The sequence below is a fragment of the Oreochromis niloticus genome, linkage group LG8 (assembly GCF_001858045.2).
Source record: "Oreochromis niloticus isolate F11D_XX linkage group LG8, O_niloticus_UMD_NMBU, whole genome shotgun sequence".
NCBI classification, from domain to species: domain Eukaryota; kingdom Metazoa; phylum Chordata; class Actinopteri; order Cichliformes; family Cichlidae; genus Oreochromis; species Oreochromis niloticus.
In genome coordinates this window covers 10,881,868-10,909,264 of record NC_031973.2, presented here as the reverse complement: position 1 = coordinate 10,909,264, position 27,397 = coordinate 10,881,868, and the positions used below count along the sequence as shown (strand labels likewise).

Genomic DNA, 27,397 nt, shown 5'->3' with positions numbered 1-27,397 from the left:
AGGTGCTGAAAACAGACTGAGCTGAGAGCTGTGCTACCACACAGAGAGAGAACGAGAGACAGCGAGAGAGAGAGGGGGAAACAGAGTGTGTGTGGAAGGCAGAGGGTTAGAGAGAAAGAGTGAGAGGAAGGGGGAGACAGAGAGGAAAGAGAGGGGCAAAGAATAGAAAGAGCATTGTGTGGCTGCTGAGAAAGAACCCATGTCTGCACAAAGAGGTAGGTGTACTGCTTTGACTGGTACACACACACAAATGCACTCACAAAAGTAGGAAATCCTTGCCAGTGTATCCAGGAGTAGGATGTTGCAGCAGTCTTTACAATAGATGTTACACGTCAAGTGAGTGCATGTTCTCTTCTAACTATGTGACTTGCTTTACTACATGTAGCAGCTGTGTAGCAGCGCATGGAGGCAGGTGGATCACTTTTCCACAGCATGTGTTAGAGCGTGTATACAGACGGCATAACCAGATGTCTCACGTGCATTCAACATATGTGAGTCAGTGGGATACTGATGGGCCATGTGTAGCTGATGACAAACAGTGGCACACGTACACAGAGCTACTCCCATGATTAAGAAAGGTTAATTAGACAAAAGGTTTATCAGACAAAGTCCTTTTTTATTAGCCCTATTTTTTTTATCATACAGCTAATTATCTAATCAGTTTGACTGTTAAACTATTATGACAATTTGTACTGATATTTACCTGATTATACTGTACTCTTGTACTCTTACCCTCCTTCTGTAAAGGAGGGTAAGAGTACAGCTTTTAACTGAGTCAAAAGTAATTAATGCACAGAGTTTAGTTTAAGCTGCCTGTGAATTAGAGAACATTTTTCAGCTTATCTTCCGGTTTCTATTCTCCTTAGTCATTTAGAAATAATTTTCAATGATGTGAGCACTGCAAATTTAAAGAAGTACAACTACATTTGTGGTGATGAGTTTTTCTGTTTTTGTATTTGGGATAGCCTAGTCCTCTTAAAAAAAAAAAAAAAAAAAAAAAAAAAAATTGTTACTACTGCAATAGTTGAATTTAAAATTGTTTGAAAAACCCAGTTAAGTCAGTGTTGGTGTCAAATGCCTTCCACCTTCCTCATATTCTCAAGAAATTGGTTCATGTACTGTCAGTGTTTCTGAATAATACAAATGATTCACTTTTATATGCACTTAAAAATGAAAACAATCTGAAAAGCTTGATATTACTAGATGTAAGGAAGAAAATTAGTTTATTCCTAATTTGGATGACTTGTGTCTTTAAAGTCCTTATGGCGTACCAGGGTTAGTGTTGGGCTGCTTGTGCATAAGGAATGTGTAGTCATTACCACAAATGTGTACAAATGTCACATTTGTGTATTTTTGGTGACTTGTAGCTTATCTAAAAGTGTCAAGATAAAGCAACAGAGCAATCATGAAACACCATTGTGTTAGTGGTTACTCATTGGGTTGTTTGCTGACTGAAACAGCAATAGTTATTTTTACTGCTTAAGTTCATGTTGGTCCAGTTGAGTCGGGGTCAGCACCAGTCTGTCCTGCAAGGTCAGACTGGACTAAGCACTAAGGACAGATCACTTCCCCATGGCAAGCAGGGATGGTTCCTCACATTTCTCATCATATGATGTTGCCAGAGGTTCCCCTTTACAGGAAGCAGCTGTTTCACAATTCACAAGTCTAAAATATATTTATAGATCTGCCAAGTAGGCGATGTTGCCTCCCTCTTAACATAGACAACAAATGAGGACACAACATGTAGAGGCAAGGCATAGCTGCTTGTGATGCGTGTGAGAAACTCTTCGCCATGTGCCTATCCATGAGGAGAAGAGGCACTCCACTGAAATCAATTCTGTTTTATTTATATAGTGCAAATTCACAACAGTTGCCTCAAGGTGCTTTATTTTGTAAGGATCATACAATAACAGAGAGAACCCCTTGGTGACAGTGGGAAGGAAGAAAGAAACCTCAGGGAAGGCAGCCATCTGTTGTAGCTTGCTGGGAGTGAGGGGAGAGAGAAGAAGACAGAGCGAGGACAAAAACACACTATGGGAAAAAGAACCCGATTTAATAATGACCATTGATTAAATACAGTAGTGGTGTATAACCAAACAGGGAGTGCAAATACACAAATTTATAGTTGACAAGATCTCACTGGGCCACATAACAGGCCTGGGCAAATTCCCACAGTGGTTTCAACCTTAACCTCCACCGACTGTAATGACCAATGCCTTTTTTCATTAAGGATCAATAACGGGTCAACTACCCTCATTACCACCTGCGAAAAGAGGACAACCCCCACTAGGGGTTAAATACCTAGGACTCTCAATCTGTGTTTTTAAAAGTGAAGAAGCCTCTGAAATGACAGTGGAAATATCTTCAAAAACGTAAATAAGTCCAGTTGCCTTCTTTTTTTCCCCATTACCCCAACCTAGATGACGGAGAATCTATACAAGTTCTGTTTGCCCCTGTACAACATTAACATTATCCATTATTCAAAAAGTTTAATATTAAAAACATTGTTTTTATGAGGTCGCAAGGATCAGGTTGCACTTACGAGCAGCTCAGTACAATTTAGTGGTACTGAACTGGTTTATTGGTTTAGTAGTTCTGGCAAGAGATTTTAAATGCTTCCTCCACAACACTTGAGAACTAAACATTCCAGCTGTTCCACTGCAAATATCTAGTATCATGAACCTGTAGAAATCTTCAGTTTTAAGTATTCCATCTGACATTTAGTGTTTATATACACCTTCCTCATTTTATTTCCTTGATGACTTACTTTTATATCTGTTCTTCTTAAACTAACCAATCATGCTAATTGATATTTCAGACATTTTAAACTGGAAAACTTTCCCCCCACAGATCTATTTATTTGTTTTTTGTTAAACAGAGGATACAAACACTTAGATTACTGTGCTGTAAAGCACGTTCTGCTGACTCTGTCTTTATGCCAGACACACAGATGTACGTTCAGACACTGTGAGTGTGTCCACATATGTTTATGAGTAATTAAAGCCAAACCACCAGAGCAGCACAACAATTTTAAGACCTGCCTCAAAGGCAGGTTGTTGTCTCGTCTTCCCGTCATTATAAAACCACACGAGCAAATCTCTAGCTGCGTCACACATTGACTCATCACTAAATGTAAAGCAACAGCCCTCTCAGCATCTGCTGATTCAAAACAACCTCAATCATGTGCCTCTATCTTTCTTTCTCTTCCTCTCCATATCTTTATGACAGGCGTTTCATGAGTCCAAATTTTCACATCAGCAGGGGTGGAGACACTTTTGTGTCACACCATTCAGAAAACAAACAAACCTCAGTGCTCTTTAACATACTGACAGTAAAGAGGTATTTCAGTGTTTCTTTTCTTTTTTGTGACTAAGTCAAATCTCTGTCTGGTTTTTTATATGATGTTTAAATTCTTAAAGTCTTACACAAGTACATTTAGGACTACATAAAGTGCAGGGAGTGATCACCATGAGACAGAAGGATGAGTGTACGGATGGATTTGTGTTGTTAATGTTATTCTATGTGCCACAGTTACTGAACATTGTTTCTATAGGTTGTTTCTACAGTCTATGTAAACAGCACTCACGCATACTTTAGGCAGCAGGGGTTACTGTAAATGTTATCTAAAACCCTGTTCTTTCAACTGCCTGTGTCCTGAAAGATAAAAGTTCAAGCAAATTCAGGGCATGAGAAAAAAAAAAAGAGAAAAAAAAAGGCTTTAACCTTAAAAAAAAAAAAAAAAGGATTTCTGGAGATCAACTAAATGATTGCAGATGCTATGCTTTTCCAGTGGCCCCTTATGGCATCTTTTTCCCACCATTTGGTCATGACTTCGAGGTTCGAACAATCCACCTTAGCAATATAATGGTGTTTACATAGGGATCGGAAATGGAAACACTGGTGGTGTGTGCCAGGAGACTCTGTGTGTGTATCTGGCAGACAGTTGTGCGTGGTGAGGGGAGTTTTGTTTGTTCACAGGAATGTTTGGAAATAATATTTGGTTTTAGACTAAGGATTAGACTATGCTTATATTTCTAATGATTCGAGAAGGCACAATGCCATTAAAGTTCCTCACAACACAGAAAAGCAAACCTTCTTTCCGTATGTAAAAGCCCGTTGATGTTGCAAGAGGATTCCTCTGATGTCATTTGCCAAATTTTCTGCTCAGGTAAACCCCCATTTTCTGTCTCAGCATGTTTTGGTATCCTTTTAGCCGACAGCTATGTCATTCTTACGTGGTTACACATAAAGTTGCAGTCTTCCCCCACTTTAATCTCAAAGCAAATGAAAGGAGGACTTTGAGACAAATTGCTCCAAGTTGCTGCACACTCAGACTTGACAGTAACTTTCAAACAGGGTAAGGTTCAGTTCTGTCTGCCACCTTTATAACCCTTTGGTTACACGTCACTTCTAGACTTTGATATTGTACGATAATAAAGTAGGAGTCAGTTGTAATTAACGGAGTGAGTCACTGATGCCAAGTTTTGTTCTTTTATTTATGTCACAGTCACAATAGTTAAAGCAGTTGTTGGAGACTGCAGCAAAAGCACAGTTATTGTGACATTTGGAATGAAATTATGATCCATTTGCCTTTCAAGTGCTTGCTGTGAAAATGGGAACTGGGTCAGTCTGTCTACTTATTATTTGCATACATTCAATAATCTGAGAGTGACAACAGTAACTCTATTACTTGGACAGACGTCTGCTACGAGATGGCCTGTGCGATCGCCTTGTGGTCGAAAGTGGTCAACCAGAGGTAAAAGATATTACACACTCAGTCGGGAAGTCAGTCGACTCTTACTGGTTACCAAATGCCAGAAAATTCAGACAAATACCCAGGAAACCACCAATTTTTCCCATCACTGCAAGGAGGATGAGACCCTATATTTACTAGAGATGAACAAGATCCAATTCTAAGAACTAAAACTGATAACAAATTATACAAATCAATTTTTATTCAATGCAAAAAAAAAAGATGATTAAAAAAAACTAATCAAATTTTAAAATTCCCCCCAAACTGCAGTAAAACCTTTACCTGACATATTTTACATCATTAAACAAAAGTTGGTGCAATCGATTCATATATTAAAACAATTGGAACGTACTTGCATTCAGCAGATAACAGAACATTTATGCTTTTCTATTTGCCTTCTTGTCTCCATAATTTGCCTTGTAACTCCTATCACTTACTCATACTGAAGCTGCCGGCCTGTGGCCAGCTTTAAGCTCTGAATAACTTTAGCTTTAGCTTTAGCCACTTTGCTTTTGTTAGGTTCTTTAAAATGTCCATTTTCATATTCAGCTGGGTGAGAATGAATATGAGAATTTCTTCAATCACACTGAAGAACCTCCACCCTAACTACATGACAGTGTGTGGCTGCAAGCTTGTGCACAAATTTTGCTTGCACCGCTGTGTGCATATTAAGTGTGCATGAAATAGACCGGCTCATAACACTGTAAATCAGAGAATTCTGGTTATTGGCTGCTTTATTAGTGCATCTCTAATTTTTACTCTAGTGTGACTGCAACATTATGAGCAGCTATCTTGCAGATATTTTAAATATATTCGACAGTCCATGCATGCAAAAATGCATAAAACGTCAACATGTTGCTTCATTCTTGCACCTCTGCAGCTGCATGCCCTCAAGAAAAAGTTTGATTAAGTCCATATTTCTTCTGAAGCAAGTTAATGTCCTCAAATGATGTAGTTCAGACAAGAATGCCGAGTTAGTGGTTGGCTTTCCATGGAAGTTGCCATTATATAAGCTTTTGATGAGTTTAACTAATGTGGAAACTTCAGTATCAATGCCGTCTTTCTTTCCTTCTTCAGTGTGAAAAAGGGTTGTGCCATATCATCTACAATAATACAGGTCAAAACCTTCACATGATATAAAAGTGTCTAGCATACACAAACAAGACAAGGCCAAACATGTCCAACAGTGAGAACTGTGTCAGGGAGCAATTTTGGGAACCCCTGGCCAAGCACAGTGCTTTAGGAAATATGCACAAAAAAAAAACAAAACAAAATGAACTTGTTTCTTGACTTAAGGCAAAACACACACCATCAAGGCTACAAAGGTGATCAATTTTATCACAAGAGAATATAGTGCAGGTTCCTAAATGTAACAAAGATATGTTACTTTAGTTATTTTTAAACTGAGACATTAAGCAGTTATGTTATACATTTACTTACAATTTTAAAGGAGAACACTACCTGGGCTATTTTTTGTACTTACTTCTGACTTATGCTGTGTTACTAGGTATTTAGGGGTCAGCAACTAATTTTCCCATAAATAAAAAGCAGAAATTCCAATTTCAGTTCTGGGGTCATTTCAGGCACTTTATCTTGCACCTACTTCAAAAGTCCGTAAATTTTCTGTGTCAGATTTGGTCATCAGTTGCAACACTTGCCATTTTGACTACTTGGTGTATTCCCTTTCATTGAGCGTATTGTTATCAATTCTTCTGTAATCTCAAATTCTTTCATTTTCCCACGTGCAATAACTGGGAATGACCGAATAACTAGACTCACAGATGTCACAGCTGTTGTCCAGAGCTAAGAAGAAAAAGTTGAAATTGTTTGCTTCGTTTTTCAACCAAAGATCTAGATTTTTTGGAGTGGCTTCAATCAGTCTTGTTGAGGGTTGCTTGATGGTGGCACGTTGTCAAATTCTTTTTGTTACCCCTCAAGGCACATTAGCACAGCAGAGTCCACCAAACACTTTCATAAAGCCCTGAAAAGATGATGGCTCACTGTTTTTTGCGATTTTGTGGGAAATCCAAAGCCGGTCTTGACTACACCATCCCTGTGTAAAGCTTGGTTAAAAAGTCCTAAAAACAGTAAACCATTCTCTGATAGGTAATTTATTAAAGAGTGTCTGGTGACCAAAATGGGCTAAACTGCATAAAGTCTAGGATTCAAATGTAAGCAGGTTATTTGAACCAAATGACCAGATGTGGTTTGCAGGCCATAAAATGCTATGAACCGCTGTATACATTGCTGCGTCGCTATCATTTCACTATAACCAGTGTCGGGAAGGTTACTTTTGCTATAGATTACAGAATACATGCCCCAAAATGTAGTTTGTAACGTATTCCGTTAAGTTACTCAATGTTAGTAACGTATTCTGAATACAACTACATGAATGTAGCAATCACATCCTGTAAATTTGTGTTTGTTTTTCTTCACCAATTGGCTGTTAAGCCCAAATCTCCCTGAATAGACAATATATTTACTGTAGAGGAGCATCCTAACATAACATAAGATAAGATGTTAGCTTGGTGGCGAGTAGCCTTCAGTAATAATAATAAATCACATAGCAATAGTACATCAAAGATACTGAAGTGGCACATAACCCAGGCAGCTATCACACCTAGAACAACGTAGTTGCAGTAGGCTAATGTTAGTTTTTAAAAAAGAACTTACTTCCAGATGTTTATGATGTTTTCTTATTGCATGTTTTCTATGGGTTTCCGGCAATGCGTTTAATTACCAAAATTAGAGATGGGGTAGCCTAACATATGAAACAGGAAAAGACCACCGTGTAATCCATTTATTTCAACAAAGTAACTCTATTCTAATTATCACCCATTTAAACGGTAACTGTAACAAAATAAAGTTACTCATATTTTGTATTTTAAATATGTAACGCTGGCACATGTCTTCCGTTACTCCCCAACGCTGACTAGAACACTGTTGCTGGTGGCACCTTTAAGCAACAGAAACATTTTATCATTTCATATTAAAAATAGTCACCTACATTTAATTTAAAATGAATTCTGAATAATCAGAATATTATTTTCTGGACTCCTCTGGATGCAAAGGAATGTCTGATTCCCCAGTTCTCACTTGATTCATTGGCTCAGTAAACATATTCCTTATTAGTTTATGGTTACGGCCACTAGCCATAACTCTTCTTTACTACAGTGTGTTATACATTTTGTAAATCATGGTCCCCCATTAGTGTCAAACAGACAATAAAGCTTGGTTTGCTTTTTTGGGATGACTTTTGATAGACAAGTCCCTACCATATAAGCTTGCAGTGTCCTCAGTTTCTGATTCAGATCTACCCTTTGTTAATCACAAACTGCCTTAAAAGCAAGATTTCAAAAATGAATTGAGATGATTATGTATACATTAAAACATACACATTAAAATAGCTACAAAAGATACAGGAAATAGGCTTTAAAACAATACCTATGCATTCATCCGTACACTTCTCCGAATTCAGTCTTAGGCGCCTAGAGCCTATCCCAGCTGACCTTTCGTCAGTCAGCTGCAGGAATGTTTTATCACCGTTTTAAAATAATGCACTTTTAGAAGTCTATAGCTACTGTCATGTGGTGGGTTATACTATGTACAGAGCTGAGAGTGAAAATACAAGGAACTTGCAAGCTTTTAAATATCTCCATTTGAACATTTATTTTTCAAGCATCGAAGTTGCTTATTTTAATTTAGTGTGTGTTTAATTTGTTTTATTGTTACCATTATTCCAGAGCAAAGATGCTTCAAGTTTCGACAATCAAGCGATGATTTAAGGAGCCAGCATATTTGTGAGACCCACATGACAAATTAATTTTTATACTCCGTTACAGTATTTAAGTAACTCTAAAAGTTGCATTTCTAAGTCAAATCTTAGAAATGCACAGTGTGCTTCAATGGGTGTACAGGAAATGCTTTTAAACGCCTTTTCTTGGAAGTGACATGTTGAAACAATTACAGGATATTTATTACAGGACTGTGTATGTAATGTATTATTGTGGGAAGGCTTGAATTATACAGCTCTCTGAAGTTAGGAAGGTTGGCAATCATTCTCTAGTGTATGTTTGATTATGTATGTGCATGTGTGTTGCAAGAGAGGAAAACAAATGACAGAAACCATCTGTGAATGGATCAACAAATCTGCAGGCAGGTCATGTTTAGGGGTATATACAAACACACACACAAACTCTTCAACAACCTCCATTCTTCTACACACACCCCACACGCAGACACACACACACACACACAGCCTTAGAGAAAAGAAGGGAATTCCGATCCGTCACTGAGATGACATCACAGTCTCCAATAATGAGAAACAGTCAAACAAGGGAGTCCCCACTTCCCTCCTCCCTCATACACATCCCACAGAATGAACAGAGGGTAGAAAGAGTAGTGCTGGGCAGAGTGACTCTCATTAGCTTCCATAGAGAGAGTCCCTTTTAAGGGGTTCACATGCACACACGAGAACGCGCCGACATACGCACAAACACGCTTTAGTTGCATCTCCATAGCGACCAGCTCTGCTGTCCCAGCTTGGGGAGGAAACTGAGTGCTTTAAAGCTGCTACAACGCAAACACACACACACATACAGCTCTATTCTAATCCGTGTCCGGCCACGACGGAAAAACCTCTCCTCATCTTATCACCCGGCTACCTCCCTCTGTCCCTTCTCTCCTCTCCCCGTCCAGCCCATATTTTCTTTTCCTTCAACTTCCACCCTCTCTCACATACCCTCCCCCTCTCTTTTTCTGCCTTTCACTATCTGTCTCTGTCCCTTCCCCGTCTGAAGTACACAACAGAGGTAAGTGCTCTCGCTCGCTGTGCGCCTCTGGGTTTAATGTGCTTTAACTTTCAGTCTTTCAGTGTGTTTTCCCACAGTAGACCAAGGTGGGCTTAACTATCGGTGCTGCAGGTACTGTCGGTGAAGTAGGCAGAAAAACTGTTTTGTCCTGTACTCTGCTGGTAGGTCAGTTTCTGCTTTGCCAGCTGTCGTGCGCGCCTCGACAGTATCTGTCAGTTCGTTTGCCCTGGCAATAATCAAACAACCATGCGTGTGCTTGTATATGTGCGCTTGTTTTCATACTGGTATCTTATTCATTGATTTTCCATCACAGTAGCTTTGTGACTACAGACAGGCTTTTATACCCTTTTTTGTCTGTTTTTGAAACTGTGCACTCAAAAGTGCACATTATCTGCTCATCTTGACTTTATCCCATTAGCGCAATTGTGATAGCTCTATACTTCAGAGTAATTCGAGAGGAATGAGAACCCAAAAAGTAATATTTGATATCAAAATAATAACTAGCACATGTTGAAATTTTTAATCACTGTTTTCGTACACTCTTGTGGGACTATAGCTATTAAATTAATAGGTCGGCCTTTCTTTGGTAGAGGTTGTCTTTTTGATTATATCCAATTGTCCTTCTGTGCTGTATAAACAGTTCAAGTATTTCCACAATAACAGTTCTCTTTAAGTGCTTTCCAAAGTGGAAATCTGATCTTTCAGCCCATGATAAATACGCCAGTGAGATACCCTCTCTAATGTGCTGTGGCTGAAAAAACAACTCCCCCGAAATCAATGAACAGTCTGGCAAGAATTTACACACCCCAAATCAGAAAGCCCTTGGTTACAAAACATAACAAAACAATTAAACGCTCTCTCCAACACAGTCTCTCTCCAACATCCAAGCACACACATGCTGTGACATCAGCCACATCTGGAACCAAGAGTGGCTAAACACATACCTATTTAACAGTGTGTCCCCATCTTCCCCTTTTTACCCTCTGGCCTCTCCTCTCCTTCCTGTCTCTGTCTGTCTCTCCACCCACGCTCTCAGAGATGAAAGAGAAGAACCCCTGGCCTACGCCTGTGACCATCATCATCATCATTGTGATTGGTGTCATAGCGATTGTTGCCCTGGTGACCGTGGCAGTTTTGCAGAACAAATCTGTCCCCCAAAAGTACAAGGTAAAGTACTGAAATGTTGTGGCCTGTTCCCTGTGTGGAGCCAAATGTGTTACATGAGAATCTCAAGCCAAAGTCCACAAGCCAAATAAGGCATCTTGTCAGTATATGACCTCAGCTTGTACAACCAGCTTTACAAATCCACCACCAAATATGGGCAGCGGATACCAACAATAACATTAAATCACCTCTTTTGTTACAGTTACATACCCAGGTTTGAGTCTCACAGCTAACAGCATGGTCTAGTTTTTATAGAGCACTGTCCTCCTAATTCACATGGATTGGTGCCACAGTTTTGGCAACATTGTAGTTTATACAATCATTACCCCGATGTTAATCGTTTGCATGTAACTAATTAACTAGAATTTCTTTTTTTTCTGTTCCTCCTCCAGTATGGGATTGTGCTGGATGCTGGATCTTCCCACACAGCTCTTTATATTTATCAGTGGCCAGCAGAGAAGGATAACAACACTGGCAGAGTTGAACAGACACACTCCTGCAAAGTCAAAGGTACAGAATATGTTGCACAAATACTCTCATATACCAGTGCAAACTTGCATATATGCATTAATATGCAGGAAATTGCATATGAATCTGTATATGTATATGATATAGTGCACGCATGTGTAAATTTGGTCATTAATGATATATTCCCGTTTAATAGATATTCCTTCTAAAAAGCTGCAATGAAGTGTAATTTTATTGTTTCCTTAAGTCCAAAGTGACTCATTTTCTCTACATTTTATTTTGAAATCTTATGCTCTATTAAAGAGAACTGCAGGGCATCTGAAGCCAAATTCTATTAAAAACTCATCAAAATTTACATCTAGAGACTTGGTGGATTATTGTATTAGCAGAGCCACTTACTAATTATTCATTAGCATTATTGAGTACACATCCGATGGTTCATTAAAAAGCCTCCACATTAAATTTTATATTAAATTGACTATGCAAATGGCACTCGGCAACACCTGGATGGATTTCGTTCTACTTCTCAGGACCACTATAGTAAAAAAAAAAAAAAAAAGACAACAGATAAAGCACTAATCAATTCAGACACTGCCTGAAAATGGGAAGCTGGGGTGTAGGTGGGTTGCAAAGTGGCTTGGAGATACATTCCAACTTTAGGCAGATTAAGCAACCTGAATAGCACACCATTTATGATTTATGATTTGTCACACAGGTGTGTAGGAGGGTATTAGCTGAAGTGAGCTGGCATGAAGATCAGCTGAATTTGACTTCGGGGCCTGTCTGAACTAATGCTATGCCTGTTTTGTGAAAGCTTAAAATAGCAAGTTATGCTAGAGCAAAAGAATATACCCCTATACACAGAGCTAGATGTGTTTTTGGCTTAATGATCTGTTAATGTATGTTGTTTATACTGTGGTAGCTATGTATTCAGTAAGCCAATTAATTATTTTAACAGAATAAAAACAATTATACATGTATTCCTAATCCCTTCACATCCGATCAGTCACTCTACTCTGTTGTCTGAAAAATCTTTATCTGTGTTTTTGTTTTGGTTCCAGAGAATCTAGACGTAGTTATTATGTAAAAGCAACGACAGACAAATGAAAAACAATAGCTTATTACCAACACAATCTCATGGTGATGACAAGACTGTACGAAGTCCGTGCACAGGCAAAAAAGGCATGTCTGGCACCTGCAAAACTGCAGAATGGCATTTTTGTTTTTATGTGGACTAAACAAAGGAGCTATTGTATGTTTATTGGTAAGCCTTAAAAGTGCCCACAGATATTTAGAGACAGCCAAACTGGGCGTTTCCCTACAGCTTCCCCACTTTAAGTCAAATATAGATACTGTATCGTACCAGATAAACACAGAATAATCAGATAAACATAACCCTAGTATTTATAAATTAACTGTTGTCATTAACAGAAATGCTATTCATCCCCAATAACGCTATGAATTAGATACATGACATACATCTGAAACACACAACAGTTCCTGAAATTCTGCAGATGAGTGACTTTTCAAGAAGGGTAGCTGTAAAGACAAGGCTCTCACTGTGCTTTATTGTTACTAAATTTCTGTCCAGTAACCCTCCTGACTTTTTGTTCTAACAGGTAAAGGTATTTCCAGCTATGCGTCTGAACCATGGAAAGCAGGAGAGTCTCTGAAAGAGTGCATGGGGGAGGCTGAGAACACTGTCCCCAAAGAAAGAGCTCACGAGACCCCGCTCTATCTGGGAGCCACAGCAGGAATGAGGCTGCTGGAGTATGTCACACAAGCTTAGACATTTCCATGATAAAACCTAAAAAAGAATGTTTTTTAAAAGCACCCACAGTGAACAGCTTTTCATGCTGACACTGTTTAGCTTATCCCCTATCTAAAATCTGAAACTGTGTTTGTACTGGCAGTGCAAACAGTGCTATTTTCTGTAACCATTCACATTTGCACATTCTGTCATTTATCTACACACGAACTGCCAGGACAGTGAATAGGTTACTGTCAAAGCCATTATGCACAATACCATGTATATATTATTTATGGGCTGCTGTATTGATCTGACTTGTGGACGTGACTCACACATACATTTGTGCCATGTGTGCCTGCAGTATTGTGAATAGCTCGGCATCAAAGAACGTATTTCAGGCTGTGGAGAAAGCCCTGCAGAACTCTCCCTTCTCCTATCAGGGAGCAAGAATCCTCAGTGGGCAGGAAGAGGGTGCCTTCGGGTGGGTCACAGTCAACTACTTGGATGATCGTCTCAAACAGGTCAGTATGTGCACATCTACGTACAGGTCCGTGCACATTTGTCCACACTGAGACGTACTTTGTGTGCGCCAGTACTCCCTGTTCTGCACTGACACAGAGTGTTATTTTACCTCTTCTGCAGGGCTTGAAAACAACAGGCGCTCTTGACCTTGGCGGGGCGTCTACTCAAATTAGCTTTATATCCGATAATTTTGACGGCTCAGAGTCACCCATCAACTCTGTCAACTTCCGACTCTATGGAAATGATTATAACCTGTATACTCACAGCTTCCTGTGCTACGGAAAAGACCAAGTGTTAAAAATGGTGCTGGCAAATCAAACTCAGGTAAACTTCTGACCTTTTGTGAATGAACTGTTCAAACTAATCAAATATGGGATGTTATCTCAGAGAGCCATAATGTTCTTAAATGTGCAAAAGTACTTAGGCTTCATTGTTCTCCGTGTGTTGCATCTCACTATCTCACTCTCTCTCCTAGTCAGGTGCAACAACAGTATTGGATCCTTGTTTCCACTCAGGCTACAATGAGACAAAGAACTACTCCGTCCTTTATGACAGCCCCTGTGTGTCAGGCAGGAAACCTCAGGAAGCTCCAGAAAAATTTGATCACATTGGGAAGGGAAACTTCCAAGAATGCCAGAAAGCTGTCAAAAGTGTATTTAACTTTACTTTCTGCAAACACAGCCGATGCTCTTTCAATGGGGTCTTCCAGCCTCCTTTGCAGGGGCCATTCGGGGTAAGTGAGTGTTTCTCCATGTGTAGATTTAACCTGGTTTATAAACAGTCATCCAAGTATACCTGGTGACTCATTTTAGCATTCATGCATTTATTCATTCAGTTTTTGCCACATCTGTGAAAATGACCTCATTCAAGTTAATTTACTGCCCGACTATCCTCACTTTTATTGACCCAAAAGGAGTGACTAAAGACATAAACTCATCAAGAGAGTGTTTATTTAAGTCAAGACAGAAAGAATCCTACGGTGCCTAAAATCTATTGCCTTCAGACAGAATAGAGCTTTAAGGCACTTTTTCATTTGCTTAATTTTTCGGTCCAAGAAGCTATGTCCATCTTTTATACTGCCCACATCTGCTCTGAAGATCCCCTGTAAGCTCTAACCACTCTAACCACAACTCGCAGATTACAAGGCTGCACAACAAAACAGACTACTATCAGCAGATGCAGGCTATGATCATGGGGTTGGAGTCTCCATAGCATGAGACTTGTTCGTGAACAGCCACATGTATGCACACAAGTGCACACATTTTGGGCACTCATTTTGCATCCAATATGGAAGAAATTTCATACAAAAATAATGCAGTTATTTCATGTGGACTATCTATAACTGTACATGGCTTCCTAATTTGCTTTTATTCACTGTGTGTGCAAATTTGATAGAAAACAAAACAGAAGACCAGTAAGAAAACAAATGGAAGTATTTCAGCAATGTTATAAAAGCCTGAATGAAAATTAACCAGAAAAATTATGACCTGAATACATCCAACAGATGCTGATTCGAAGTTCGCTCTATGCCGTTTTCTACCCTACCCCTTGAGCAACCCCATCTGATTCCGATTCTGTGAAGTGTGAACTCTCTGTATTTGTAATTATTGAGTCAGAGTCTATCTGTGGGAACCACAGAGCTCTCATGCTGTTTGGGCGTGCACAGCGGTTACACAACATACAAAATAATCAATTCTGCCATCCTCGAAGTAGCAGTTTACTGAGTTACTTCTGTTTTTAATATGACTGGCCATTTTGATTGTGGAACGCCTAAGCAGAAAGTGCTCGTGTTTCCACACCTTCCTGATCTGAATAAGAAAATAAACCTTTGCAACATTAACTGATACAATAATCAGTCTGAAGAGACAGTATACTTAGGTTCTAGTGATAATATAGAAAATGTGCATGTTTCTCTTCTAAAAAAAAAACAAAAAATAAAATAAATCATTGCAGTAATACTAAATATTGTATCTACCCCACTATGAACACTTTCTTGGAGCTAGTTTTTTTTGTATATAGGATAATACAATCACTATAAAGTCATTCATTGGTTGGTGGACTATAATTCTGAAGCCTAGATTTGATCTCCATGCCTTTAGCTTCATGGTAATCTTGTTTTAAACAAGATGTTAGCATATGAAGATGAGAGGGTGGAGCATTAAATGATCTACTCAGGCCAGCCAGCATGCTTTGGAAGGTGCATACAAAAACAGGAACCTGCTAATTAGTGCTGAAAAATTAGAGACAAAATACGAATTTTACTCACCAAAACTGTAGCACAGACTAATTTGACGGTTGTTGCCACCTTAATCACACAGCTAGCCATATTTCTTATAGTATAACTGCAACAGACACCAGCCAAATGGTTAAGATGCCCAGACAGTGCAGTACATGCGGTAAACCTGCCATGTTGAAACCTGGCACACCGGTATCGGCTACAGCCACCTGCGTTAGGATCCACCTCTCAGTCATAATAAGCCACACCCCCAACAATCAAAACAACAAAATTTTAATTTATTTAAAAAAAAAATCACCCCCTTGCAGTTGTAATGAAGGGGGTATTTAGCCGATATCTTATTCTAAAATATTTAGGGGAAAAAAGTTTTAGTGGTTCAAATGGCAATTGTTATGATTATGATATAATGATTTCAATAAATTTCCAATAAAAAAACAAAACAAAACACACAAACGCTGATTTAAGCTTTTAAGCTGTGAGGATCTGGAGCTTTTCTTTACAATATCTAACAATAAACTGATGGGTTTGGGTTTGCGATCCATTATTCAACATCTTAAAGTATTAAATAGACACAAAAATTAACTGAATAATTATAATAATTATGCAAATATCAGTATGTAGCTGTAAAATGGCTGCTGTGAGTTGGTTAAACTGGTGCTTTTATTGTAAACCAAACACTATTAATGTGTGTGTGTGTCAATAAGACAAGCACAGTTTACAAACTGTGCTTTTCATGTATTTATAAACTGATTACTTCACTTGCTATAGATATGCTAATTTCCTCCTGTCTCATCACTTCCTCGTTTCATCTTTTATTTTAGGCGTTCTCTGCTTACTACTTTGTGATGAACTTCCTCAATTTGACTGATACATCCATGCCCCTTGAAACTGTCAAGCAAAAGCTAAGCCAGTACTGTGGTACCTCTTGGGATAAGGTCAGAGAAAATGTATACGTTGGTTATACACATAAAAAATGTTCTGTCATAGTCACCCCCTTCTGTGCCTTATCTGTGTCCTTCAGCCTGCCTGTAATGTACACTGATTGTATCCTTGCGTTTGAACTTCCTGCACAGATAAAGAGGCAGCATCCTACAGTAAACGTAAAGTATCTGGCTGAGTACTGCTTCTCAGGCACCTACATCCTCACCCTGCTGACAGAAGGATACGATTTCACTGCAGAGACTTACTCAAACATAAAATTCATCAAGAAGGTCAGTAGATCACTGTCCAGCTTTTTCCTGTCTCTCAAAGATCCCTGAGGTACATCCACACCTGATAGTTCATACTGACCTGACCTTGTGCTTGTGTGTGGGAGTGCATGTATAAACAAATACCTACTGTAACATCCATCTTTCTGGACACATTTAAGTCTCTGTTGGAAAGTGAGAGGTGTGGAAAAACCTCAATTGTGTAAAAGGTTGTTTAAAAATTTTAGGATTACATTTAACTTGGACTAACTGTAATCCTCTCTGCCAGTTTGGGCATTCGGCGATCCTTTGGGAGGCTAGCTTTAACAAGCATTGATATAAATACTGGGCACAAGTTTCATGCTGACAAAGAGCTAACTAAGCTCTGGCTTACTTAAGAATTTCATAGCAACCTTATCAGGCAACTAATCTATTCCGGCTAGATCCATTATGCTTGCAGTTTGCAGAAACAAAAAGCTCTGCTGTTCGAAGAAGAAAGTAAAAGCAAAGCACAGAGGACATAAAACCCCTCAAAAACAACAGAGCCACTCTCTACCATTACCTTAAAAGTGATTCAAAAAGTAGGTAGCAACAGCCTGTGAATGCTACTACAGGAAAGCTCTCCTCATCTGAGGTAAAGTGCAAAATCAGCCTTCAGTTTAGGTTTCAGATTAACAAGAGACTCTCAGGTATCTCCTCACAGAACACACTAGGGAAATACACTATGCAGAATATTGCACATAACCTAATCAAGCAGCCAGGAAGCAAATTGCAATTCCTTTTTTACATGAAACACGGTAAAGATTTTACACTTCAGAGGAATATTCAGCAACCACCTCCTCAGTCAGCTGCACACGCACACATGCTGTCATCAAGAATACAAACAATGACCGGACCAAGGCTCAGGATTTCACACCATGCTAAAAGACGCTGTAATATACTATACAACCTAGAGGACTAAACTTTCCATTAATTCACACCTACTTCTTGTACCGCGCAGTGCTGTGAAGAAGCAGGCAGTAAACAACAACTTCTTGTTTTTTATTTTTTTGCATATTTGTCACAGTTAGGAAATGCTTGATTACAGTTTTTGCTGCAAAGGGCAGCAAAACCAGTTCTTATAGCAGGTTTAAGGGGCAATTACTTTTTTTAGGGTTTGCATGGCTAGGATAGGTTTAGATAGCCTTTTTTTCCATAAATAAATGAAATCATGATTTAAAAAAACAAAAACTATATCATGTATTTAGTCAGGTATGTTGATAATGGGTGTAGATCTAGATGTAAGCCAGTCACCCTCCTTCTCTCGCAGCCAAGATTTGGCAAGATTTTAACATTACCAACGGTTACATCCTATGAGTAAAGGATACAAAGTTAAATTATATTACACATGAGAATGCTTAACTCTTTCCAAGAAGCCTCGATTAGAAAAAGGTCGTGAGCAGACAAAGAATTTATTGGTCTGTACTAGAGACTTAAAGTGCAGTCATAAAATGATATAAATCAAACAATAACAAGAACTCAAACCAGTTCAACCTACATGCAGTATAACGGGATTAGTTTGGGTGTTACTTTGTACATTACTCCAGAAAGAGTAGGTGGCAAAAAACAAAAAAACAAGAAAGCAGCTAGTCTGCTTCCTTGTTGTAAACTCTGACAATTATTACTGTGCTACAATTATACACAGACATGCACACAAATTGGATTCTGTGTGATCAAATATCATAATCATTTATTTAAAAAATGAATAAATAACACGGCTGAGTACTTGAAAAACAAAGGATTAACATCAAACGTTGATTCACAGTAATGCTGATTGGAACTGCTGGTGTTCTTTGAAGCCCTCTATGTGGGGCCTATTATAGGTACTGGATGATACTGTAGCTAGAAGGGGGGCCCAGTTAGCAAAGGGTAGATCAGCAGCTGTTTCAGACTGTGCAGTCACAGGTCTAATTAACATCTCGTGTAAGAATTTCGATGTTTGCTTGTTGAATTTCTTTTTTTACAATTAGGAAGCATATGCTGTGCGAGTGAAATTACCCATAATACCCTAAGGAAGGCATTTCACTATAAGCTGCTACATCAGGTTAACCTCACTATACTGACTGGTGACAAATTAAAGGAAAAACCTGAACTCTTAATCCTGAAGTGTGGGTTGAACACTTAAAGGAGAGTTTGGACTGGCACATTAATCAGTGCTTTGGCATACTGAAGATCTTATAGTAGCAGCAAGGCTTGTTAAGACAACTGATTTTTACATTTTTTTATTTGAATTTGTCAACAGTCAATGTTTATGGCGATCGCTTTCCTTCTTCTTTGTTTCCAGATAAAAGGCAGTGATGCAGGCTGGACTCTGGGTTACATGTTGAATCTCACCAACATGATCCCAGCTGAGGCTCCTGACTCACCCCCTCTCCCCCATGCTGGCTACGTCTCCATAGTAACCCTCATGACAATACTACTCATCGGCCTCCTCTTATTTGTCGCCCTCCGCATATTCTGGCCCCGTTGCTCCAAGAAAACACAAATTGTATAAACACTCTGAAACGTATGTATGTGTGTATGCATGTACAGTTATGTGCAAAAATCTCGAGTCACCCCTCATCTATTTATATTTTCCTTTCAAGGAGCCACGTGTACTTGTCCAGTCGCTTTTCTTTCCAAGCTCCATAGACAACCAGAACTTCGATGACTGAGAACCTACACAAACAAGTATTATTTTTAAGCTGTCTTGAGCAATAGTTCTCTAGACTTCCTGAAGGTCTTTCACAATTCTTCTTTAGACATTGGCTGCTTTTTCACTTATTTTCAGTTCAGTCTTTGTACCTCGCCATTTAAGAGGAATTTTTTTTTTTTTTTTTTGTTTCTTAAGCCACTTAACGCTGACCTATGAGTCATTCAAGTATAAAAAAAAGACACCTAGCTCAAGGGATGAACTAGTGTTCTGTCAACACAAAACAGACAACTTAGCAATGAACTCATTTTAAATTGTATCTTTAAGCACTCTGTTATTAACAGCTGTTGCAAAAACATATCATGTGTTCACATTTCTTTAAATGAATTTGTGAAAAATGCCAAAGATGATACAATTTGACAGGCACAACATTTATTTTTCACCAACAAAGAGCTATTATTTTTAAAACTTAATATCTCAGCATCATGAGCAATGTGTCCTTAAATAAATTGAGGAAACTGGACAAGTGGAGGACAAAGGAAGAAGTGGCAGGCCTGAAAAACAATCTACAGGAGATGCAAAGTATCTTTAAGTGATTTCCTTAAGCAATAGGAAAGAATCCAGCAAAGACTTGACAGAGAACTGGAGAAATGCATCTGGCTCTGATTCTGTCAGAATTTTATCCACCATCCAACATCATCTGGAAGAAACGATTGGCAGGGAATTCATTTTTAGCATGATAATGATCCAAAACATACTGCTTAAACAGTAAAAGCATACCTGGATAGAAAAATACACACTGGAACACTATCAGTCATGGATTCACCTCCCCAGAGCCCTGATTTCAACATTACTGAAGCAGTGTGAGATCATCTTGCAAAAGAACAGAACAAAAGGCAGCCAACATCCAAAGAAGAGCTTTGAATGTCCTTCAAGAAGTTTGGAACTACTTTCTACTCAAACATTACAAGAAATCTTGCCTAAGAGAGAAAAGGCTGTGTTAAAGAATAAAGGTAGTTATATCAAATATTGACCTTCAGGCTTGTTGCATTTGTAAAAACTCTGTTTTTTTTGCTTGTGTTTTATTGTGTTTCCATGTATATTTGTATGTTTCATTAAATCACCCCCCATCCCCCATTTTCCAAGCAAGAAATAAAGACATGAAGGGTGGCTTAAGACTTTTGCACTGCACTGCGAGTATGTGTGAGTGGCGAATGAGGTAGAGGACATTTGCAAATGTTTGTGTTTGTGCTGACTGTTTTACTAGGTAGTGGGGAGGTTAAAGGTCATACGGATTCAAGGATAACAGTGTCTCCCACAAAGGAGTAAGTTGTGCATCCCTGTTGAAGGACATTTCCTGTATAAGAGTGTGTGTGTGTGTGTGTATGTTTGAGTTTGAATGTGTGACACCTGAAAGTGTGCTTGTACCCACGTCAGTCTGCATGTAAGTGTCTTAAATAATGAATATGTGAATGTGAAGATACTACTGTATAAATAAAATGACTAAAGTTTATACAAAAAATCAGATTGGCACTTTTACACTTGTTAAAAACATAATCACTCATACTCTTTAATGTTTCATGATGCATTTACATTTTATCCCAAATAACAAATGATTTTTGATTAAAAAACAACAACAACCCACAATTTCAAAGTTCTGCTTTTCATTGAATCCCTTTAACAAAAAAAAACAAAAAAACAAAAAACAATATCTTTCTGGTTGTCAAGATTTGAGTCTGTTTTAAAACTGCTTTGTAAGTGAGTAAAAACAGAAATAACTGCAGGCATAAAACATCCAGCATTAACTGTATATTTGTTTTATTGCTACTAAAACTTCTTTCTGCATCTTCCTTCATCTCCCACAGTGTTAAAAATGACATAATTTTGCACCTTGGTTACATTTTTAAAGAAATACTCCCCTAAACGGCATGAGATACCAATTTCAAGTAAAAGCTTAATGTAAATCCATCTGTAATATGAAAGTGCTGCCCTCTAGTGTCAAGAAGCGACACATTGCAGGGTTTTTACCACTTGATTTCTTACATGCCACCAAATACTAAAGGCTAATCATAACTTGTAAGGAACCAGGAAGAAAAACATTTGTATTCTTTGCTATCACCTGATCTTTTTGTAATTCCTGTATATAGTGTACACAGAGCTCACTGACGACACGCCTGATTCTTCTGGTACTGCTTTACTGTTTCCAAGAAGGCAAATTTCCTATGCAAATACAACCATAGATTATGAAACGTGCCAAGAGTGGGTGTTAAATCCTCTGGAGCACACTGAGCTGCTTTGGAATTTCAACATCAAGACTTGGCAGGAAATGGAAACCTGTGGGGGTTTCCCTCTGTTTGGGGGGCCCAGCCCTTCCTCTGTGCCAAGATCTCTATCAGCAGGGAATTGCGCAGTAAGGGTGGAAACAATGCCATGCTGATAAACACTTCATTCGTGGCAATGGAAAAGAGCAATAGCTTTTTTAAATAACTTCGCTTAGATGATGATATATACATAAATTTGTTCAGACTCCTTATACACTCTAGACATAGAAAGAGGTCAAAGCCGGTACGTCCTGTGCAGCCATGCATGGAGAATATTACACAGCCCCTTAAGAACAGTTTGTACTAACATACCCTGGAAGCCCACACAATCTGTCATCTTGGTTTTCCGTTAAGAGCACTTCCTGATGCCAGGGTGTAAGGCGCTGACTTCCCGTTCTGTCGTATGGACGCAGCCTGTTCTGATACAGAAGGGATGGTTGCTGGGTGATCTATCACATGATCTGCAGTATCGGCCAGCTGGTCGCTCAATTGATCACGGTCGATGATGTTGGTGGTCTCTGAGTCCAGTTCGCGATGTTTTTCTTCATAAAATCTCTGTCTGAAGCGTTTCATTTGGGGAAGCTCCCAACATGTCTCCAGGACGACCAAGACACACACCAAGCCCAGCAGCAAGTAGACTGGAAGAGCAATTTTATTGGTCAATAAATAAAAGGTACAGATGAACTAACAGTGACTGCTTTGTTTAGGTTAGTCATTCAGAAAAAGGCAGAAAAACAAAAGGATAGGAGTTTGATGAACCTGTAATTGTAACATTGCTACTGTTACAGGAACACCTAGAATTTTTTTATACCAACAAACAAAACTGTGAAAAAAGGTGTCACTGTGAAAGGAGCCGACAGAAAATTATAACCTGACTCTGAAGAACCCCTTGGCTTAACGAGATTAATAGCATGTTTCGGCTCAGTAATTATCTGTCAGGCCCTCAACGCAAACAGTTGCTTTTGTTCATTCTTGGACCCAGCAGGCAATCATTTTAAGCCTACAAGCTTTAAAACACATCCCCAAAATGAACACCCACAGCAAAGTCATTATGCACTTATTGCCTTCAGAGTTGATAACAGAATTAACGAGCTGATGCTGGATCTACATTTGCCAGATGCCCAAAAATACAACTACCTCTGTTTGCATCCCTCCATAACTTATATGGAGGGATGCAAACATACTATCCCACACTGGCAAGCAAAGTAAATATTACACCTGGTGAACACAAGCATTAGTATTGTCAGGGTTATTATGTTAGCATGCTGACATTACCATTAAACCTCATGAAAATCTTTAAAATCCAATGCACACAACAAAAGAGGCAAGAAATGGCTAAAAAATACGAAGCATTCACCTTAATGGATTTCACTGAATCTTTCTCTTTTAAAACTCAGAGTTTTTTTGTTTTAAGAAATTAAGAATATTCTTTAAAGAAAATAGCCAAAAAGCTAAAGATTTATTAAAACACTACATATTACTCCCTAACCAGCGCAATCTGGCTCTTACAGTTATCATTTAGGGAGCTGGCACTCAAGGACCTGTGAAATTTTCCCAACTCTAGAAACAGAAACTGTGATGTTCTTGTTTAGTTGCGCACTCCACCCCCCTTTGTACTCCTGTTAAAGCCACTTTGCACGGTTGTGTGAAGGGAGTAGTGCACACCTGTGTATAAATTGTACAGGTTCTCTACAATGTCCAAACAGAGGGTAATGGCTGGTGGGAATTTGGAGTGAAAGCACTGCTACTCCATGCCAAAAAGACCCAGATGAGATGGTTCAGGTATTTTGTTAGAATGCCTACTGGGTGTTTGGAGATTTTCTGGGCAGGCCCCATTGGGAGGAGACCCTGGGATAGACCCAAAACACGCTGGAGAGATTATATATCTCATCTGGCATGGGAAATCCTCGTAATCTGGCAGGAGGAACTGGAAAGTCTTAATGTCTAGAATATCCTGCCTAGCCTGCTGACTGAGGGAGAAGATCATGAATGGGTGCCTCAATTCTTAGAAAAACTCTGATGAATATCAAAAGAAGTTTACCATATGAGTCACTGAGCCTGATTCTCCATGTGTTTATTGACTTTTTAAATCAATAGAACAGCTTTTAGTTGTGAAAACATAATTATATTTGAATTGTTTGATCCAATAACCTTGTAGCATGATAGATGGCATTTTACACATTGTGTCTTTGGAACAAAAGGTGCAGATATGCAGATATTTTATTAAAAGTCATGAATTTCTAGGTGTCGGTTTAGCTCAGAGGTTGAGCAGGAGACACGAAGCCCCTTACTGTGCGTCTTCCCTGTTTCCTCTTCACTAAAAACTATCTTATAGGCAAGAGAAAGCCCCAAAAATATTGCACATTTTGATATTTAATTGTTTCTTTTTACAAAATAAATGATCAATTTCATGATATATTAGATAAAAAAATGTGACTGCCTTTTAAAATCAAGGACTTTTCCCACTTACTCCAAGCTTTTTTAGTGTGCATACATATGATATATATTCAACTTTGTACTCACCTGTAATGGCCAGCCGGTAGAGGTGTGGGTGTGGGTTTGACTCTTTACTGTGAGTTTCTCCTGGTACATAATCTCCAAGGCCAATAGTTGTCAGAGAGATGAAGCAGAAATACAGAGCCTCTAGGAAGTTCCAGTCTTTTTCGAGAGCGACAAATATCCATGCAGGGATGATTACAAAGATGAGGGTTGTGATGAAGGCAAGGAAGGCAGCATGAATGACTCCCAGGTGTGACTTAGACATAGCCCATCGTCGATGGAAGTAGGACAGTGGACGACGAGTGACCACAGACATGATCCTCTGAACCACAGCAGAGAGGAAGAAGAGGGTAACAGGGATGCCGAGGAGGGAGTAGAAGATACAGAAAGCCTTCCCCCCATCAGAGAGAGGAACACTGTGGCCATAACCTGAAGACACGACAAAACATGCAGCACTATGTAAATTACAGAGTTACAGTAATAAAAGGAGGAATTCTCCTCAAGGATTCACCCAGGATTTGTGAAAACTAACTGTAGTTAGCGTCAAACAAGAGTCGTCAAGTCTTAAAATGAAGCACAGATAGCAGGCTATAGAAATAAAGAAATAATTAATTTAGATTTAACATTTTTTAGGTTATCCTCTGTAAATTTTGCATGATTTCACGCTGCCTATTAGTTTCTTTTTAGTTAATATAAGCTACCACTTGTGCCATGTCGTATGTGATGCAACAACTACTCTGTTAAAATGCTAATATAGTCATTATAAACTTATATTCCAAAGGTCCTCCCAGACCTCCAGAAACCTGAAAAATAAATAAATTCATGCATTCATATAAACATAAAAGTCTCACCCTCAAGCAGGGTTGCCGACAAATGGTGAAGGTTTGCACAAAGACTTATCTTTATTTTATTTATCTTAAAAAAACAAATGAGTTGAGATAAGGATTTATTCTTCTAGAGACGCATTTACTGATATGTCTGATATAAATACTATTTCCTGAGTTTATTACTTATACAAAGGCCCCGAAAGGCAGGACAAATACTGCTCTCATGGATTATTTATAGAATGTGGACCAAAATTCAAACAATACAATAACAATACATGTAACAGAGACACCTTGAAACACACACTATTTATAAATGGATAAGCAACATTTAAGCTAGACCTTCATCAATAAAATTAGGCAGAGGGATTTTTCTCAGCGTGGCTAGTCTTGATTTAAATACACAAAACATTATTATATGATATATTGAATTCCTCAATCATTTAACATGGCATGCTTATTGTTAGTTCACTTACCGTACATGTCCAAGTGACCAAGGGAGCTATTTTTATATCATTTCTCTTTGCTCACATTAAACTGAGGTAACAGAAAAGTATATCAGTAACACGGTAACAAATTCATTACGGTCTTTAATAAGATTTTCCGGCATCTGTGCTTTATTTGATTATTTATTTTTACTTTTACGAGTGACATTTTACGCAAATATTTGTACTTTCTTCTCGTTGCAGTTTCAAAACAGCCTTTGTTACTTTAGGCTTAACGCGTTTGAGGGAAGTTTTTGTTTCACTTCACTGCGTGCCTTAAAACATCAAATCGATTTGATGATAAATGGAGGGAAAGGTAAAACAGAAAAGACATTTCTATTTGTGTATCCATCACCAGAGCGAACAGAAAGGAAGTATCTTTTGTAAGTGGCAGGTAATTTCAAATGCAATGTTTCTGTCAGTTCAACAAACATCAGTAAAAACAAACTGCTTGTGTGCAGTTTGTCACACAGTGTCTGCTAGCTAAAGGTACGGCTGCTGTATTTCCCAGGGAGAGAAAAGAGTTTGAGATAACTTCACTGAGAGATGGAGAATGATGTAAGAAACATAGGACAGGAGAGGAAGGAGACAGGTTATATTTAAAGGTAAGGACTGCTCAGTGACATTTGATAAACTGGATAAACTGAAATTTAAAGCTAGTCTATTGTAATTCTACATACTTGTCTGAACTCGAAGGTCTTATTTAAAGTCCAATGCAATAATTTCCCTATTTTTTTTTCTCCTCTGGAAAGAAAAAATGAACATCCTAAACATTTATTATTCAAACCACATTATTTTCCAATGTGTTAAAAGTGGCTACAGGGGATCTTTAACCATAAAGTTATTAGTTACAGCGAGGAAACCTGTTTATATAGCGTGCCACAAATTTACATTTATTCAGCTAAATGGGCCACTCACATTTTCGACACTCGAAGCAAAGGCTTTTAAAGTCTGAACACCTGTATCCGTTGGACTCACCTGTTGTGGTCAGCACGGTGCTGGTGAAGAACAGGGAGGACACGAAGTCCCAGCTACGCTGGGTGTCGTTATCCAGGATGGACACTCCATAGTTACTGGCCTCGAGAGCGCGGGACAGGAGCTCCTCCAGGCGCGCGTCAGACACACAGGAGTTGTTCCTCAGGAAGTCCCGTAGATCAGCTTTGAGCTCCTGCCGGAGCGCGTCTTCGTACGGCAGCTCGATGGCGGAGAAGATCCCGGCGCCGATGACGAGGTAAAGGATGTAAGCGACAACCAGCAGGCCGAAATTCAACGCTGACTGGTGCCTGTCTATAAACCGAAGGCACGCGCCCCTTGTGCACCCGCGTACCATCCCACTTGCTTAAAGTTTGTTTATTAAAAAAAAACAAAAAACTGTACTCAGTTTAATTTAAATAAATAGAATTCCTTGAACCTTTTGGTAGAGACTTCTATGCTGTACTCGGTGGATGGACTCGTCTTCCTCATTCTTCATTCCTCAGTGGTAGGGATAGTGGTGACGTCACTCACTCACCTTACCAGGTGGAGTGCGTCTTTAACTGCGCTTCGCTCTCAAACCGGTGAAACGGGTTTTGTGTTTTGAGTCAGTGGAAATTAATTAATAAATTATGAGCAAGGTCAGCTTTCTTTGGTGACCCAGATTTACTGCGATCAAACATACATTTTGCATTATTAAAACAGCAGAACATCATTTTAAACCAAAAACCAGA

General features: G+C 38.9%; 2 protein-coding genes across 4 annotated transcripts; one reads left to right on the top strand and one right to left on the bottom strand.

Annotated features, from left to right (window-relative positions):
• entpd1 (ectonucleoside triphosphate diphosphohydrolase 1) lies at positions 1-21,084 on the top strand. 3 transcript variants are annotated; one of them, XM_019362508.2, is made up of 11 exons: positions 1-215; positions 10,601-10,731; positions 11,121-11,238; positions 12,816-12,966; positions 13,308-13,467; positions 13,589-13,792; positions 13,944-14,201; positions 16,526-16,639; positions 16,778-16,915; positions 19,215-19,436; positions 19,516-21,084. In XM_019362508.2, the coding sequence occupies exons 1-10, from the start codon at positions 200-202 to the stop codon at positions 19,422-19,424; spliced, it is 1,500 nt and encodes a 499-aa protein (XP_019218053.1). In that variant the 5' UTR covers positions 1-199; the 3' UTR covers positions 19,425-19,436; positions 19,516-21,084. The 3 variants fall into 3 exon arrangements, with proteins under 3 accessions (XP_019218053.1, XP_003441815.2, XP_005471476.1); XM_003441767.5 differs by having other exon boundaries at positions 19,215-21,084; XM_005471419.4 differs by lacking the exon at positions 1-215 and adding an exon at positions 9,031-9,564 and having other exon boundaries at positions 19,215-21,084.
• LOC102082848 (potassium channel subfamily K member 1) lies at positions 20,951-27,206 on the bottom strand. Its single transcript, XM_005471418.3, has 3 exons — positions 26,670-27,206; positions 24,407-24,811; positions 20,951-22,521 (listed from the first exon to the last, which is right to left on the bottom strand). The coding sequence occupies exons 1-3, from the start codon at positions 27,019-27,021 to the stop codon at positions 22,217-22,219; spliced, it is 1,062 nt and encodes a 353-aa protein (XP_005471475.1). The 5' UTR covers positions 27,022-27,206; the 3' UTR covers positions 20,951-22,216.
• Between the last annotated feature and the right edge of the window lie 191 nt (positions 27,207-27,397).